Source organism: Cnephaeus nilssonii, assembly GCF_951640355.1.
Source record: "Cnephaeus nilssonii genome assembly, chromosome: 8".
Lineage (NCBI taxonomy): Eukaryota > Metazoa > Chordata > Mammalia > Chiroptera > Vespertilionidae > Cnephaeus > Cnephaeus nilssonii.
The window spans coordinates 8506746-8522566 of record NC_137079.1 but is presented as its reverse complement, the minus strand read 5'-3'; the positions used below and the strand labels follow the sequence as shown (position 1 = coordinate 8522566).

The window sequence follows — 15821 nt, the reverse complement described above, 5'->3', positions numbered from 1 at the left end:
ACATGTTCTCATGTCTGGTACATGTGCTGTATATGCTGGACATACAGAGGTCTCAGCTCTGACAGTAAGTAGATAAACAGCACAATTTCTTATATAACACTAGAGGCCCAGTGCACGAATTTGTGCACGGGTGGGGTCCCTCGGCCTGGCCAGCCCTTGGGGCCGATCAGGGCCAGCTGGCCTGGGGGAGGGACCATGGGAGGTTGGCCAGCCGCAGGAGGTTGGCTGTGGGAGCGCACTGACCACCAGGGAGCAGCTCCTGCATTGAGTGTCTGCCCCCTGATGGTCAGTGCACGTCATAGTGATTGGTCGGCGGTCGGTCATTTCGTTGTTCGGTTGCTTAGGCTTTTATATATAGAGATAACTACTGGGTTTCTACTCTATCCCTGTTCTAAACATATCCTTTTATTGTTTAAAATTCTTTTCTGGTTTTACTTCATCCTTAACTTCCTCTCCTTTGCCAGGGGATTAAAAAGAAAACTAAAACTAAAACAGGGCCTGGCATGGACATCAAGCATTCAGTAAATAGTGGTTTCCTTCTATACCATTCTTTGTCTTGAACACGTAAACATAACCTTCACTCCAACTCTTAACACTGAGAAGTTTCCTTCTTGTCCAAATTTGTTCCATTGAGCTTTAGACTCAGTAAGGTGTCAGGGGCCAACGGCAACAGAAGGAGAGAGATCTTCCACCATTGTTCATCATCTACTATCTCGTTTCGTTTAGCCCCACTGCATCCTACCTTAGTCTTCTCAAGGTTATACTATCTATTAGATTATTTTACCAAATAAAGTACAAATTAAGATGATAGATGCTGGGTGGAAGGTTGTAATTAAAATATTCAAATTAAATGTTATGACACAAACTAAATATAAATTGAATTCCAGGCAGTCCTTGGGTAATGTCAGAGATCTGTTCCTCGGTGCAATGTAACTCGATTTTCGCCATAAGTCGGAACCCACCTACATAAGTACCTATGTCACTCACATGAAGCACATACAGCAGTAATGAAGTGAAACAGTAAAACACATTTAAAAGAAAGGTAATTCCTGACCTTTACTTGTGGTAAATAAATAATAAAAAACATAAAGCACATACGTCGAAATGACAGAACTTTTTTAAAAAATAAATATTGTAAATGGGAGATGGCGACGTAACCACGATACAATGTAAGTCGAATCAGATGTAACCTGAGGACTGCCTGGTACAACTAAACTAGTGGCCTGGTGCATGAATTTGTGCACATGGAAAGGAAGTTAATTAGAAGAAAGGGCGAATATATTATCCTTATTATCCTGAAAGGGCGAATATAAAGAGAAAGGGCAAATAGAAGTGTCAACCAAATTCACGATTGACAATGACAGATCAAGACACACACGCGTGATTGGCACCAGGGAGAACTTTCTATGTATCGTGCATGCACGAGTCAACTTAGACTTTTATATATATAGATTATAAAAATAATCATTTTTATATTTTCAACTTTAAAAATTATAAATATTAAAAATATTGGTTAGAAATGTAGAACTTATGAATAAACAATATTACTTACATGATATTATTACTCTTGTGGGCTCTTCCAATGTTTCCACACCAGCGATATTTACAAATGTCATAAACCAATAATTCTTCTGGAAAAAAGTAGTTCCAACGCCGAATCCCTAAAATGCAAATAATGTTTATAAAGGCATTTTTACTCTATCATAAAACAGCTAATAAAGAATAAGATTATCTTTACCTCCTTTAATGCCATTTTTATTCACCAAAGAAAGAACAAACTGATCAATTTCAGGGTAGGGTGAGCCCTGAAAACCTTCAATGTTTTCTACTGCAACAGAGAGAAAAATTAATTATAAATGATAATCGTTAAAAGTTGAGAAGTTTTGATTGAAGTTGTTTGGTATAATTTTGGATTACCTCCTCCCCCTTGGTTCCCACTCACCCCTTTTTGCAATGTTCCTTCTAATCAGTCATGGATTTTTATTATCCTACCAGGAAGCAGGTAAAATTCAAACCTCTCAATTGAGCAAAATGTCAACTAATTATTACCAAAAGCATGTAATAATCATATCAATTTCTTTCTTCACTCTGATAAGGAAGCGCAGTCCCTTCCACCCAGGAGCTGGCCTGGTCCTCTGAGGTAGGCTTGGGTGTGGCTACCAGGTGGCCGGGCACCACAGCTCAGCCCTCGTGTTCACTCATCACAAACTATTTCACACAGCTTCAGCATCAAATGCGGTCATTCTGTGGCCATGATGATTCAAGACAAAAATGAACACTCTGTAACCACGTCTGAACACAGACAAAACGAACGGACGTTTTCCAAGCCACAGAAATGATCAAATACAAGCTTATCTTGTCTAATATAGTTAACTGCTGTTTCTTAACCAGTTACAGCTTTAGTCTCCCTAAAGTCTGCCTTCTTTCTAGGTAAGATTTCTCAAGATTTTCATCATAGAACTCTCCCTGATAGGCCCTCCTCAAAGCCCCTAACTCAAGCCCGAATCCTAACACCCTTTACTGAGATGCCCATGGCTCCATGGTGTGCATTCTCCATCGCTGTGACCAGTAATAAACAGCTTGCTCAACACAGTGTGTTCTCTGGTGGTCTTTAGCTGCAGGGCACTGACAATTCAGCTACATTTTGTATCTAAGAGTCTACTGGAATAATTTAAATAATTTATTTACAATCTCATTCAACATTTAAAGATAGAATAATCTACTTTTCTAAAAGCCTGTATTTCAGTTACAAAAGTAATACACGTGATTGGAGAAAACTGAAATATATTAAAGCAGAAATAAGAGAAACAAACTCCGAAACAATGTCTAGAAATAACTGTTAGTCATGTAATAGGTTATCCATCTTTTTTAAAAGTTGTGATCATACCTCAACATATAAGTTGAGTCTACTTTTTCTCTTAATATCATAATTGGATATTTTCCATATTATATAGACTTTGTAAATTTTAATTAAATAACTTCAGAGAATTTTACATTATGGAACCAATCCCATTTTGTTGTACACTTAGATTGTTTTCAGTTTTTCACTATTATCTATCCTACTAATAAAAGAGTAATATGCAAATTGAGCCTAACTCCGCTACACCCACAAGCCATGCCCACCAGCCAATCAGAGCGAGTATGCAAATTAACCCAACCAAGATGGCTACAGCCACGGAGAAAGTAGGAGAGAGGCTTGGGTTTCCAAGGCGATAGAAGAAGCCAAGCTTCGCCTGCCCTGGCTGGCCTACGCCTCCACTCAAGGCTACAAAGTTTCAATTATAGAAGGTAAACAAATCCAAACAGAAATGGCTGCCGGCCACGGAGCGAGCAGGAGGCTTGGCTCCGCTCCAGGATACAAAGTTTCAATTGTAGAAGGTGAATAAATTCCAGATACCAAGGCCTCCGCTTGGGTCGCCAGGGGGCGTGGCTGTCCTGAAAACCACCACAGGCCCCTCACCCAGGCCATCCCACGCCCCAAGGGAACCCCCACACTGATCCGGGACACCAGAGCAAACCAGCTGGCCCCCACCCGTGCACCAGGCCAATATCCTATCTAATAAAAGAGTAATATGCAGATTGACCATCACTCCAACACACAATATAGCTGCTCCCATGTGGTCAAAGATCCTGCCCCCATGTAGACACAAGATGGCCACTACAAGATGGCCAGCAGGGGAGGGCAGTTGGGAGGCACCAGGCCTGCAAGGGAGGGCAGTTGGAGGCGATCAACCCTGCAGGGGAGGGCAGTTAGGGGTGACCAGGCCAGCAGAGGAGGGAAGTTGGGGGCAAACAGGCTGGCAGGGGAGCAGTTAGACATCAATCAGGCTGGCAGTGGAGTGGTTAGGGGGTGATCAGGCTGGCAGGCAGAAGCGGTTAGGGGCAATCAGGAAAGCAGGCAGGCGAGCAGTTGGGAGCCAGCAGTCCTGGATTGTGAGAGGGCTCCCAGATTGGAGAGGGTGCAGGCTGGGCTAAGGGACACCCCGCCCCCCCTCCTCCCCTATGCACAAATTTCGTGCACTGGGCCTCTAGTATACTATAAAAGGCTAATACACAAAGTGTCCCCTTGGGAATTAGACTAGGAGACAGAGTTTGATTGCTTGCTATGATGTGCGCTGACCACCAGGGGGTGGCATGAAACGAAGGAAGGTCCCGGCCGGCAGCTGGCAGCTGGGGAAGGCAGGCCCCGGCTAGCAGCCAGAAGGCCCCAATACATGCACGAATTTTGTGCACCGGGCCTCTAGTAAATAATAATAGCCCAAAATATGTATATAAAAATGTTCACTGGAGAGTTTATGTAGGAAATCTTAGAAAAACCCCTGTATGTTCTTCAGTATAGGAATGAAGAATATATAGTTTTCATGAGAAACTGCAGCCATTAAAAGAATGAGATGCTCTCCATGTTACTGGAAATACAGGAAAAACCCTCCTGGTTAAATAGGAAGCTACTGACAGTGGTCATCCCTTTGCAGACAGAAGATGAAGAGAACTGGTAGGTGTTTTATTTTAATATGTGTTCATTTTATACAAGCCATATATTCCTTTGGTAGGGTTTTTTCCAAAATGGTATAAATGAAAATTAGTGAATACGCTTTTTAAAATATCTCTTTTTAATTTTCATTTTGGATAGAAACTCATTTTAAAAGATCAATAAATATGAATATATAAGACTTAAGATTTTAAAGTCAAAACAGATTTAACATCCTTAAATTTTCATAGAAAATTATTTTTGTAAAATTACCTGAAGTGCTGGTACTATTAAAATGCCCAGCCTGTTTTTGTTTATTCTCGGATGCGTCACATCTAAGTACTCGTAAAGTATCTGAGAATCTGAAGAAAATATGTTCAAGAAACAAAATAATATTATATTAGAATTAAAGAGACATAGCTACCAGAAAAGAAACAATTTCAAAGAATTCCATATTAAAATCCTCTGTTCAAGAGCTATTATGCCAGGACATTTATGCCACATTTGCCTATAAGAGCACCAATCCTACCCACATAAAAAGAGTGTGGTGATCACTTAAAACATTTTCCTGCAGAGTGAGCCGAGGACTCCAAGGCTGCTGAAGGGATGGAAGGAAGTGTAATTCCTCAAACAGACAGAGCCTCTGAAATGTTTGTTACAACGATTTAAAAGTGTGAATAATGGGAAGAAAAGAGAAGGAAAAGACAGGTGGCAGCAAAGGGAAAAATGGATTGAAATTAACAAAAATAAAAGATGCATTCATAACTGTAAAGAATTTTGCCTTTAATTTCAGAAAGAAATCCTCTACTTGGATACACAAAAGACAACAAAGGAAGCTCTAATTCAGTAGAACTCTGCATTTCTGTGAAATTAATATTGAAGCTACAAAAGAAATGGGGTACTTCAGGCTGTATCTATCAGAGGTCCCCTATGTTGCTTTTCCATACATGATAGAATGTGATCTTATTCTGGTACCAACAACTGGGGGCAGCAACTGTCATACAATTTTACACTACTCCCATACTACTTCCAGATCTCAGAAACTGCTACCACTACTACAACATTTACTGAGCAGATACTATGTGCCAGGCACTGCATAAGTATTTTGTATGTAGTTTTAACTTATTTAATCCTAACAACTCCCTAAGACAGATGTAAACATTATTTCCATTTTAAAGGTAAGGAAACTTAAAGGTAATCTTTGACATTACTTCTGAGATATGTTATGGAAGAACTCAAACAGTCCAGAAACATCTGAAGAAAAGCAACCATCTCCCCACCTTCCTTGGGACTGCTGCACATTAACAATCCAGACACAATTTTCCCTACAGCAAACAATTTAAACATTTTTATTAAAATTCAGTTATATGGAGTTTCTCTTTAAGATTATATCTGGGAAAGGCAAAGGAAGAGCAAGTTAACAAGGTAATTTAGTGCTTTGGACTAACAAAAATTGCAAGCCTAGAATTAAGGGGATTAAAGGCAAATATATATACAGTATATGTATATATTCTTTAACTTATTTCAGAGAGAAGAAGGGACAGGGAGAGATAGAAATATCAATAATGAAAGAGAGTGATTGATTGGTTGCCTCCTACAATCCCTCTACTGGGGATTGAGCTCACAACCCAGACAGGAGCCCTGACCAGGAATCAAGCCGTGATCTCCTGGTTCATGGGTTGATGCTCAACCACTGAGCCACACTGGCTGGGCTAAAGGCAAATATTTCTGTTGAAAGATGTCTTTCACACTTTTTTAAATGACCAAAACATGTAAAATCAAATGTTCAACAATAGAACTAATTAGAGTATATCAATACAATGGAAAATTACATAGGTATAAAAAGTTTTATAATTAACTGCTGGCAAACTATTAACTTGGCAAATATTCAGAATATGTTGAGTGGATAAAACAGGTGACATACCATATAACCTCAACAAATATTTTTTAAATGATGGAGTTACATAAATTATATATGTATGTGCATATATGAAAAAATGAAATGTTAATAGTAATTATATTTCTAAATGCAATAAAACTATTTTTATTTTCTTCTTTATAGAAATGTTAATCATTTTAGCCCTACCTGGTTTGGCTCAATGGATAGAGCGTCAGCCTGTGGACTGAAGGGTCCCAGGTTCGATTCCGGCCAAGGGCATATGCCTGGGTTTCGGGCTCAATCCCCAGTAGGGGGCGTATAGGAGGCAGCCGATCAATGATTCTTTCTCATCTATATCTCTCTCCCTCTCCCTTCCTGTCTAAAATCAATAAAATATTTTTTTTTTAAAAAGAAAGAAATGTTCATCATTTTAGAAAAACTGGAAAAATATATAAAACATAATTATAAAAGAACACAGAATACTATGTGGTTAGAAAATAAATTTTACTATTATGTTTCAGTTAATAGACAAAAGAAAACAGTAACCTAGAATTTTAAGAACTGACTTACTTGTTTTTTAAGGTAGAATGAATTTACACAATTTACATTTTAGTGCTGTGCAATGCCATTCACTGTGTAATAATCGTGAATACACAATGGTTTAATTCTGATACTACATACCTGACATTGCTGACCAGAGAAGAGAGGAAATACTGTTCCTCTTCAGAGATGTTCTCTGACTGTGTAAGAGAAAACCTGTTATCTTCAGCGACCTCCAACACCACAGGCTTTCCTTTTTTTGATGACTTATACAGCCGGAAGTTTCTATTTCTTGTATAAACTCCTATATAAAAAATTAACAAAGCAGTATGAACGCATGTTTTCAGTTGTTTTTATAGTCAGCAAGTGTGAAATTAACTTGCATAGCATTTTTAGAAGAAACGACGGTTCTGATTCACATTGGCAACCTAGAAAGACCCTGAGCTCACCTCTTCCTGTGGTCACAATGAACCTCAGGTATAGATAGAAAAACGAACTCTGGAAAAAACCTAGAATCCGGTGGAAGTCCCCCTTCACAGAGAGAAAATGAAAGGAAGCCACATCAAAACAGGCAGGAAAGGCTGAGACACACTCTCACCGCAACCCCACTCCTGGAAGGGCAACCCACCACATGGGGGAGGGGGTAGTGTGGAACCCTGAAATCCTCCTGGGGAACCCCAACTTTTTAGACCAGCAATTGAGAAACAAAACCTCCCAAACACCTGGCTTCGAAGATCACCTGGGGTTCACAGACATGAAACCTGCGGGGCCGTGGCCAACAGGCATGGCTCTTAAAGGGCTCACAGGTACACGCACCCACCGGGCCGGAAGCAGCCCTTTGAAAAGCACCACTTTATGTGCAAGAAACCCATTTGCAGATTTAAAGCGTTGGTCTGTGGGTGCGGGGCCTGCTCACACACCCTTTGGGGATGGAGGCTGGTGGGTACCATCTTCCTGCCATCCCTCTGCCTTGTTAAAGCCACTGGCACCACCTTTTCTTCTGTCCTCTTTCTTCTTTCTTTCTTCAGCAGGTGCCAGCTGGGCACGCCCTCTGTCTCACTCCTCTGTGCTCTCAGGCTGTGTCCAGAGCACCACGATCTCCCAGAGGGGCGCTTCTACACTCGTCTGGGGCCCCACTTGCCACTCAGGGGGCACCCCTCGATTGCCTTGCGTTTGTGGGTCCCACAGGACTGTAACAATTGGAGAGGCAGTTCTTGGCAGGCTGCCACCCCCAGGGCACTGCACAGACAGCAGATTGAAACACAGCTTTTCTATGAAAGAGTCTTAATTGCTTGTCTTAGAGCTTCCCCCTTAGTTGCAGGTTTCAGGTTTGACACACAATTTTGAGGCTACAGAGCTATTCCCAGAGAATGTAAGCCAGGGGACACTATCTTTGCCTCTTCCTCTACCTCGCTACAGCTCACTGGCATGCCCCATAAAGGAGCTCATACACTCGTCCAGCACCTGATTTTGTGACTCCTGCTCAGGAAACACCTCCAGATTGCCTGGCTCTGGTGGCCTTGGGGCTTACACTTCCAGCCCATAGGACAGGACTGTGTCTATTAGCATCCTTTAAAAGCTGCAGCCTGAGGGTCCGGCTTCCAATCAGCATAAATCTAGGTGCTATGATGCTCCCTTTTGAGACACAGACTGTTTCTGGCACACCCTCAACTACTGGGAGTTATTAGAGTTTTTTTTAAAAAGCCTGCTTGGGCAATCACGAAGGCTTGATAGACAATAGCCAGGGCAGAACAGGGTTAAACCAGAACGTTCATCTCCTACACAAAGCCAACCCTTCAAGACTGGGAGAGGTGGCGGTTTCATCTAATGCATAGAAACCAACACAAAGAATTAAGAAAAATGAGAAGACACAGGAATATGTTCCAAATGAAAGAACCAGATAAAACTTAAGGAAAAAAAAAAACTTAATGAAATTAACACATTGCGGACGGATCACGAGAATTCTCGTGTTTTCTGTTTTAACCTTTTGCACTCGGATGTTGAGTGTGACTCGACACGGTTAGCATTAGAATAAAGGAATCGAGAAAAAAGCGAGTGCAAAGAGTTAAGGCTTATGGCCAGCCACGAGAATTCTTTAAAAAGATATTAGCTTGTAAGAACATGTAATAAATAACTTCAAAATGCAATGGGTATTTAATTTTAAAGCGTGCCTTTAACATTTATATAAAACTTTTTTTGTACTCGTTCAATAGAAACTTATCTGGCCACTGGATAAAGCTAGCAATAAAACTACTGGTCCGAAATGTATTAACTAATTACCCAATATAGAGTTCAATGTAATGATCATGAAGATGCTCAACAAACTCAGAGGAGAATGGATCAACAGTGAGAACTTTAACAAAGACAGAAAATATAAGAAAGTATCAGACATAATTCACAGGGCAGAGGAATACAATAACTAAACTGAAAAAGACACTAGAAGGATTCAACAGCAGAGAAGATGAAGCAGAAGAGAGAACAGTGAATTAGAGACAGGGCAGAGAATCAGATCACCCAGAGAATCAAAAAGAGAAAAGAATTTAAAAGGTAAAGACAGTTTAAGGGATTAGGGAACCACATTAAGCAGACTAACATTACATTACAGGAGTCCCAGAAGGGAAAGGGATAGAGAGAGGGAAAGGGAGGAAAAGGGAGGAGGAAGAGGAAGAGGAAGAGGAGGAGGAGGAGGAAGTGATACTTTGTTCTCTTGGGAGGTTTATACAACTACCCATCATCTGGTTTTGCATTAACCCCTTTTAAAAAGGAACTCTGGCCTGGCCGGTGTGGCTCAATGGTTGAGCGTTGACCTATGAACCAGGAGGTCACAGTTCCATTCCCTGTCAGGGCCCATGCCAGAGTTGTGGGCTCGGTCCCAGTAGGGGGCGAGCAGGAGGCAGCCGATCAAGATCAATGATTCTCATCATTGATGTTTCTATCTCTCTCTCCCTCTCCCTTCCTCTCTAAAATCAATAAAAGCCCGGCCGGCGTGGCTCAGTGGTTGAGCGTCAATCAGTGAAAACTTGAACAAAGAGATAGAAAATACAAGAAAGTATCAGACATAATTCACAGAGCAGAGGAATACAATAACTAAAAAAAAAAAAAAAATCAATAAAAAATATATTTTTTAAAAAGGGAACTCTGTCTTGGGAGGGGTGTGGATTTTTCCCAGCCCACCACCACTGGGAGCCGCTGCTTTGCCCCTGTATGTGTTTCTCCTATTAAAGCTTTTATGAATTTGAATAAGGCAACGTGTCAGTTCTTCAGAATCCATCTTGAATTTAGACTTTTGGGGCTTTCCCCAACACTGGCAAACTCATTCATTTTAAAGGGTAGTTTTCCAGACAAGCAAAAGTTAAGGAGTTCATCACCACAAAACCAACCTTACAAGAAATGTTCAAGGGACCTCTTAGAGCTGACCAACGAGCACTAACTCATAATAGGAAAACATATGAAAGTATAAATTACACTTGTAAAGGTATATGTGTAGTAAAAGTAGTGAATTAATCACTTATAAAGCAAGTATGAAAAGCAGCTAACTGTAATAATTAGTTAAGGGATCTAGAAAATAAAAAATGTAAATTGTGATATCAAAAACATAGAGATAGTAAAAATATAGAACTTTAGAATGCATTCAAAGTTTAGTTACCAATTTGCTACATATTGTTATAAGTTGTTATATGTAAAACTCATAATAATCACACAGCACAAATCTAGAGTAGATACACAGAAGATAATGAGAAAGAAATCTAAACATACCATTAAAGAAAATCAACAAACCCAAAACCCATCAAAGATTATGGTGAGACAAAGCAAGGCATTACATAACAATTAAGGGGTCAATCCAAAAAGAAGATAAAACATTTGTAAATATTTATGCAACCAACAAAGGAGTACTTAAGTATATAACAGAAATACTAATAGACCAAAAAGAAGAAATATACAGCACAACAATAATAGTATCGAACATTAATACCCTCTTAATAAATGAATAGACCATCCCAAAGATGATCAATAGGAAAGCATCAGCCTGGAATGACATGTTAGATCAGATCAATATAACAGTCATATACAAAACATTGCATTCTAAAGCAACATAATACACATTCTTCTCAAGTTGCACATGTAACATTCTCCAGGACAGATCATGCATTAAAAACAAGTCTTAACAAATTTAAGAAGACTGAACTCATATCAAGCATCTTTTTCAACCATAATGATATGAAATAGAAATCAATTACAAAAAGAAAACTAGACAACTCACAAATACGTAGAGATTAAACAACATGCTATTTGAACAACCAAAGGGTCAACAAAGAATTCAAGAGAGAGATAAAAAAAATACCTCGAGACAAAAGAAAATGGAAATGCAACACACCAAAACTTATGAGATGCAGCAAATGCAGTGCAAGAAGTGTAGCATAAATGCCTACACCTCAAGAAACAAAAATCTCACCCAGCCCATGTGGTTCAGTGGTTGAATGTCGACCTGTGAATCTGGAAATTGTGGTTCAATTCCCAGTTAGGGCATGTGCCTGGGTTGTGGCCTCGGATCCCCAGTCGGGGGTGGGCATGTAGGAGGCAGCCAATTGATGATTCTCTCTCATCATTGATGTTTCTGTCTCTCTCTCACTCTCCCTCTCTGAAATCAATAAAAATCTATATATACTGAGTGGCCAGATTATTATGACCATCTGACGTTTGTAGGCAAATTAGCTGCACACTGCATCGTATGGGATATGGAAGCCGAAGGCCTGTTCGAACACCTTTGCTGTCTGCAGTTACCAAGATAAAACGTCTCCAATTCGCACAGGAACACAAGGATTGGACAGTCGAGCATTGGAAAAAACTCATGTGGTCTGATGAATCATGTTTCCAGTTGCATCATGCAGATGGCAGAGTGAGAATTTCACGGAAACTGCATGAAAGCATGCACCCCACATGCATGAGTACAACGCTTCAAGCTGGTGGGGGCAGTGTTATGGTTTGGGGCATGTTTTCCTGGCATGATTTGGGCCCTTTAATTCGTGTGGAACAACGTCTGAATAGCACAACATACCTAAGTATCGTTGCTGATCAAGTTCATCCTATCATGTTGATGGCGTATCCCAATGGAGATGGCTTCTTCCAACAAGACAATGCGCCATGCCAGGTGCTCGTATTGTGCAGGAGTGGTTTCCAGAACATGAGGGAGACTTTACCTTGCTTAGGTGGCCCCCACGATCTCAATCCAATTGAGCATTTGTGGGACGAAGTTAAAAGAGCTATCAGGCAGCTGGTTCCACAACCATCAAATCTCACAGAACTGGACAGTGCTATTCATCAGGCACGGTGTCAGATTCCTTGCATCACCTTTTAACATCTCATGGAGTCAATGCCAAGAAGAATTACCGCAGTATTGAAGGCAAAAGGTGGCCAAACGAAGTACTGATGGGGTGGTCATAATAATCTGGCCACTCAGCGTATATAAAAGCCTAAGCGACCATCGTAACTGAACCGACAACCCAATAGGCTGCGTGGGGTGACTAGCTGGCAGGGGGACAGTGAGGGGCGACCAAACGACCAAGCAGCAGGCTGTGTGGGGCACACAGGCCCATGGGGGGGGGAGCTGTTAGGGGTGACCAGGCCGGCGGGGGGGAGAGGGGGCAGTGAGGGGCTACCAGGCCAACATGGGGGGCAATAAGGGGCGACCAGGCTGGCGGGGTGGGGGCAGTTAGGGTGACCTGGCCGGCAGGGTGGGGGCAGTAAGGGGTGACCAGGCCGGCAGGTGGGGCAGTTAGGGGCAACCAGGCTAGCAGGAGGGGCAGTTGGAAGTGACTAGGCCGGCAGGGGGGGCAGTTGGGGGTGACCAGGCCAGCAGGGGCAGTTAGGGGCGATCAGGCAGGCAGGCAGGTGAGCAGTTAAGAAGCCAGTGGTCCCAGATTGTGAGAGGGATGTCTGACTGCCGGTTTAGGCCCAATCAGTTGGACATACCCTGATGCACGAATTTCATGCACCGGGCCTCTAGTCTATAATAATAAAAGCGTGATATACTAATTAGACCAGAGAGCTGAATGACCTTCCAGATGTCCTTCCAGATGAAGCCGTGGCTGTGGGGGCCGAGGAAGAGGCAGTTAGGGGCATCAGGCAGGCAGGCAGAGGCAGTTAGGGACAATCAGACAGGCAGGCTAGCAGTTAGGAGCGATCAGGCAGGCAGACAAGTGGTTAGGGGTGATAAGGCAGGCAGGTGAGTGGTTAGGGGCAATCAGGCAGGCAGAGTGGTTAGGGGCAATGAGGCAGGCAGGCAGGTGAGGGGTTAGGAGCCAGCATTCCCGGATTGAGAGAGGGTGCAGGCCGGGCTGAGGTACCCACCTCACACACATCCATGCACGAATTTCGCGTACCAGGTCTCTAGTATAAAATAAAACAGCAACAGAAATCTTAAACAACCTAACTTTACATGACAAAGAACTAAAAAAGGAAGAAAAAGCAAAGCCCAAAGTTAGTAGAAGGAAATACCAAAGATCAGAGCAGATATACTAGTAAATGAAATAGAAACTAAAAAAATAATAGATAAGATCATTGAACCAAGAACCAGTTCTTTGAATAAAGACAACCTTTAGCTAGACTCATGCGTTGGCTGGGGGGATGAGGAGGGGGATGGGCAAGGGGAGACTTAAATAGTCAGAAACAAAAGAGGAGATGTTATACCTGATACTACAGAAATATAAAGGATCATAAGATCATAAGAGACTACAACAATCACATGCCAACAACCTAGAATAAATAGATAAATTCCTAGGAACTTTCTTCTAATACTGAATCATGAGGAAACAGAAAATGTTAATGTTCGATTACTTAGTAAGGAGATTGAATCAGTAATCCAAAACCTCTCACAAAGGTCCAGGATCAGATGACTTTAAATGTGAATTCTACCAAATATTCAAACAAAAATCAATACCAATAGTTCTCAAAATCTTCCAAAAAAATAAAAGAGAACACTTACAAATTCATTTTACAAGGCTAGCATCATCCTGATAGCAAAACCAGACAAGGACTCCACAAGAAAACAAAATTACAGGCTAATATATCTGATAACATAGATATAAAAATCTTCAAAATAGTATTAGCAAACCAAATTCAACAATGCATTATATTGAATCATACCCCATGATCAAATTAGATTTAGTCCAGGAATGCAAGGATGCTTCAATATCCAAAAAACAAACCATATGATATACCACATTAACAAAATGAAAGATAAAAATCATATGACTATCTCAATAAATGCAAACAGCAGCAACAACTGACAATATTCAACATCTGCTTATGGTTAAAACTCTCAACAAGGTGAATACAGAGGGAATGTACTTCAACATAATAAAGGCCACATATGACAAGCCCACATCTAACATTATACAAGGAAGCGCTAAAAAGTTTTCCGTTAAGATCAGAAATTAGACAAGGATGCCCACTCTCACCACCCATTCAACAAAGAATTGAAAGTCCTACCCAGAAATTAGTCAAGAAAAAGAAATAAAAGGGATCCAAATTGGAAAGGAAGAACTCTATTTGCAGATGATGTGATATTATGTGTAAAAAGCTTTAAAGACTCCTCCAACAAACTACATATATACAGTAACCTCCCCTTATCTGAGGTTTTGCTTTCTGCAGTTTCAGTTACCTGTGGTCAACCATGTTCTGAAAATATGAAATGGAAAATTCCTGAAATAAACAATCCATAAATTTTAAATTGTGTACCGTTCTGAGTTTATGATGAAATCCCACGCCATCCTGCTTCAGTCTGCAAGGGGCATGAATCATCCCTTTCACTTCTCGTCCATTAGTCATTTATAACCATCTTGGTTATCAGATCATCTTGCAGAGTTGCAATGCTTGTGTTCAGCTGACCCTTATTTTATACTAGAGGCTCAGTACACGAAAATTCATGCACTCCGGGGGGAGAGGGCCCTCAGCTTGGCCTGCACCCTCTCATAGTCCGGGACCCCTCAGGGGATGTCTGCCTGCTGGCTTAGGCCCTCTTCCTGCAGGGAGCAGGCCTAAGCTGGCAGTCAGACATCCCTCTCGCAGTCCAGGAGCCATCGCTCCTCACCACCCACCTGCTCGCTGCTCCTTAGCGCTGCCTCGGAGTCAGGAGAGGCTCCTGCCACTGCCGCTGCGCTCACCCGGCTTCTGACTGAGCAGTGCTCCCCCTGTGGGAGTGTACTGACCACCAGGGGCAGCTCCTGCATTGAGTGTCTGCCCCCTGGTGGTCAGTGCACGTTATAGCGACTGGTCGTTTCCCAGGTCAGTCGATTTGCATATTAGCCTTTTATTATATAGGAGGATAATAATGACCCCAAGAACAAGAGCAGTGATGCTGGCAAAGAAAAGCCAGACAGTGCTTCATTTAAGTGGAAAGGTGAGTACAGTACAGTACAGTAAAATATTTTGAGAGAAAGAGAAAGACTACATTCACATAACTTTAGTATATTGTTATAATTATTCTATTTTGTTAATTATTGTTGCTTTTACTGTGCCTAATTTATGAATGAAACTTCATCATAGGTATGTATGTATAGGAAAAAAACATAATATACATAGGGTACAGTATTATCCAGTTTCAGGCATCTACTAGGGTCTTGGAACATATCACCATCAGATAAGGGGGACTACTGTACAATGGAATTTTATTCAGCCAAAATAAACAAAGAAATTCTATCATTTGTGACTATTTGTATGGACTTGAGGACATTATGCTAAATAAGTCAGACAAAAACAAATACCAAATGATCTTACTTATATTGTGAAATCTAAAAAAACCCAAACCAAAACCAAGCTCATAGCTACAGAGAACAGCCACTTCTGGTAGTTGCCTTGGTTGGGAAGTGGGCCAAGTGGGTAAAGGGAAGTCAAAAGATAAACACTTCCAGCTCTAAAATAAGTAAGTCCTGGGGA

General features: G+C 41.3%; 1 protein-coding gene across 6 annotated transcripts in view; it reads right to left on the bottom strand.

The window, feature by feature from the left end:
- The window catches only part of PRIMPOL (primase and DNA directed polymerase), a 42036-nt gene that overhangs the window by 7036 nt on the left and 19179 nt on the right, over positions 1–15821 (bottom strand). For 4 of the 6 annotated variants that reach the window (XM_079778909.1, XM_079778913.1, XM_079778910.1 and 1 more), the window contains 4 exons: positions 7029–7191; positions 4742–4830; positions 1739–1828; positions 1553–1661 (listed from right to left, as the gene is read on the bottom strand). In XM_079778909.1, the coding sequence (XP_079635035.1) occupies positions 1553–1661; positions 1739–1828; positions 4742–4830; positions 7029–7191 (451 nt within the window). The remainder of the gene's footprint in view (positions 1–1552; positions 1662–1738; positions 1829–4741; positions 4831–7028; positions 7192–15821) is intronic. The other 2 variants (XM_079778912.1, XM_079778914.1) reach the window with 2 other exon arrangements.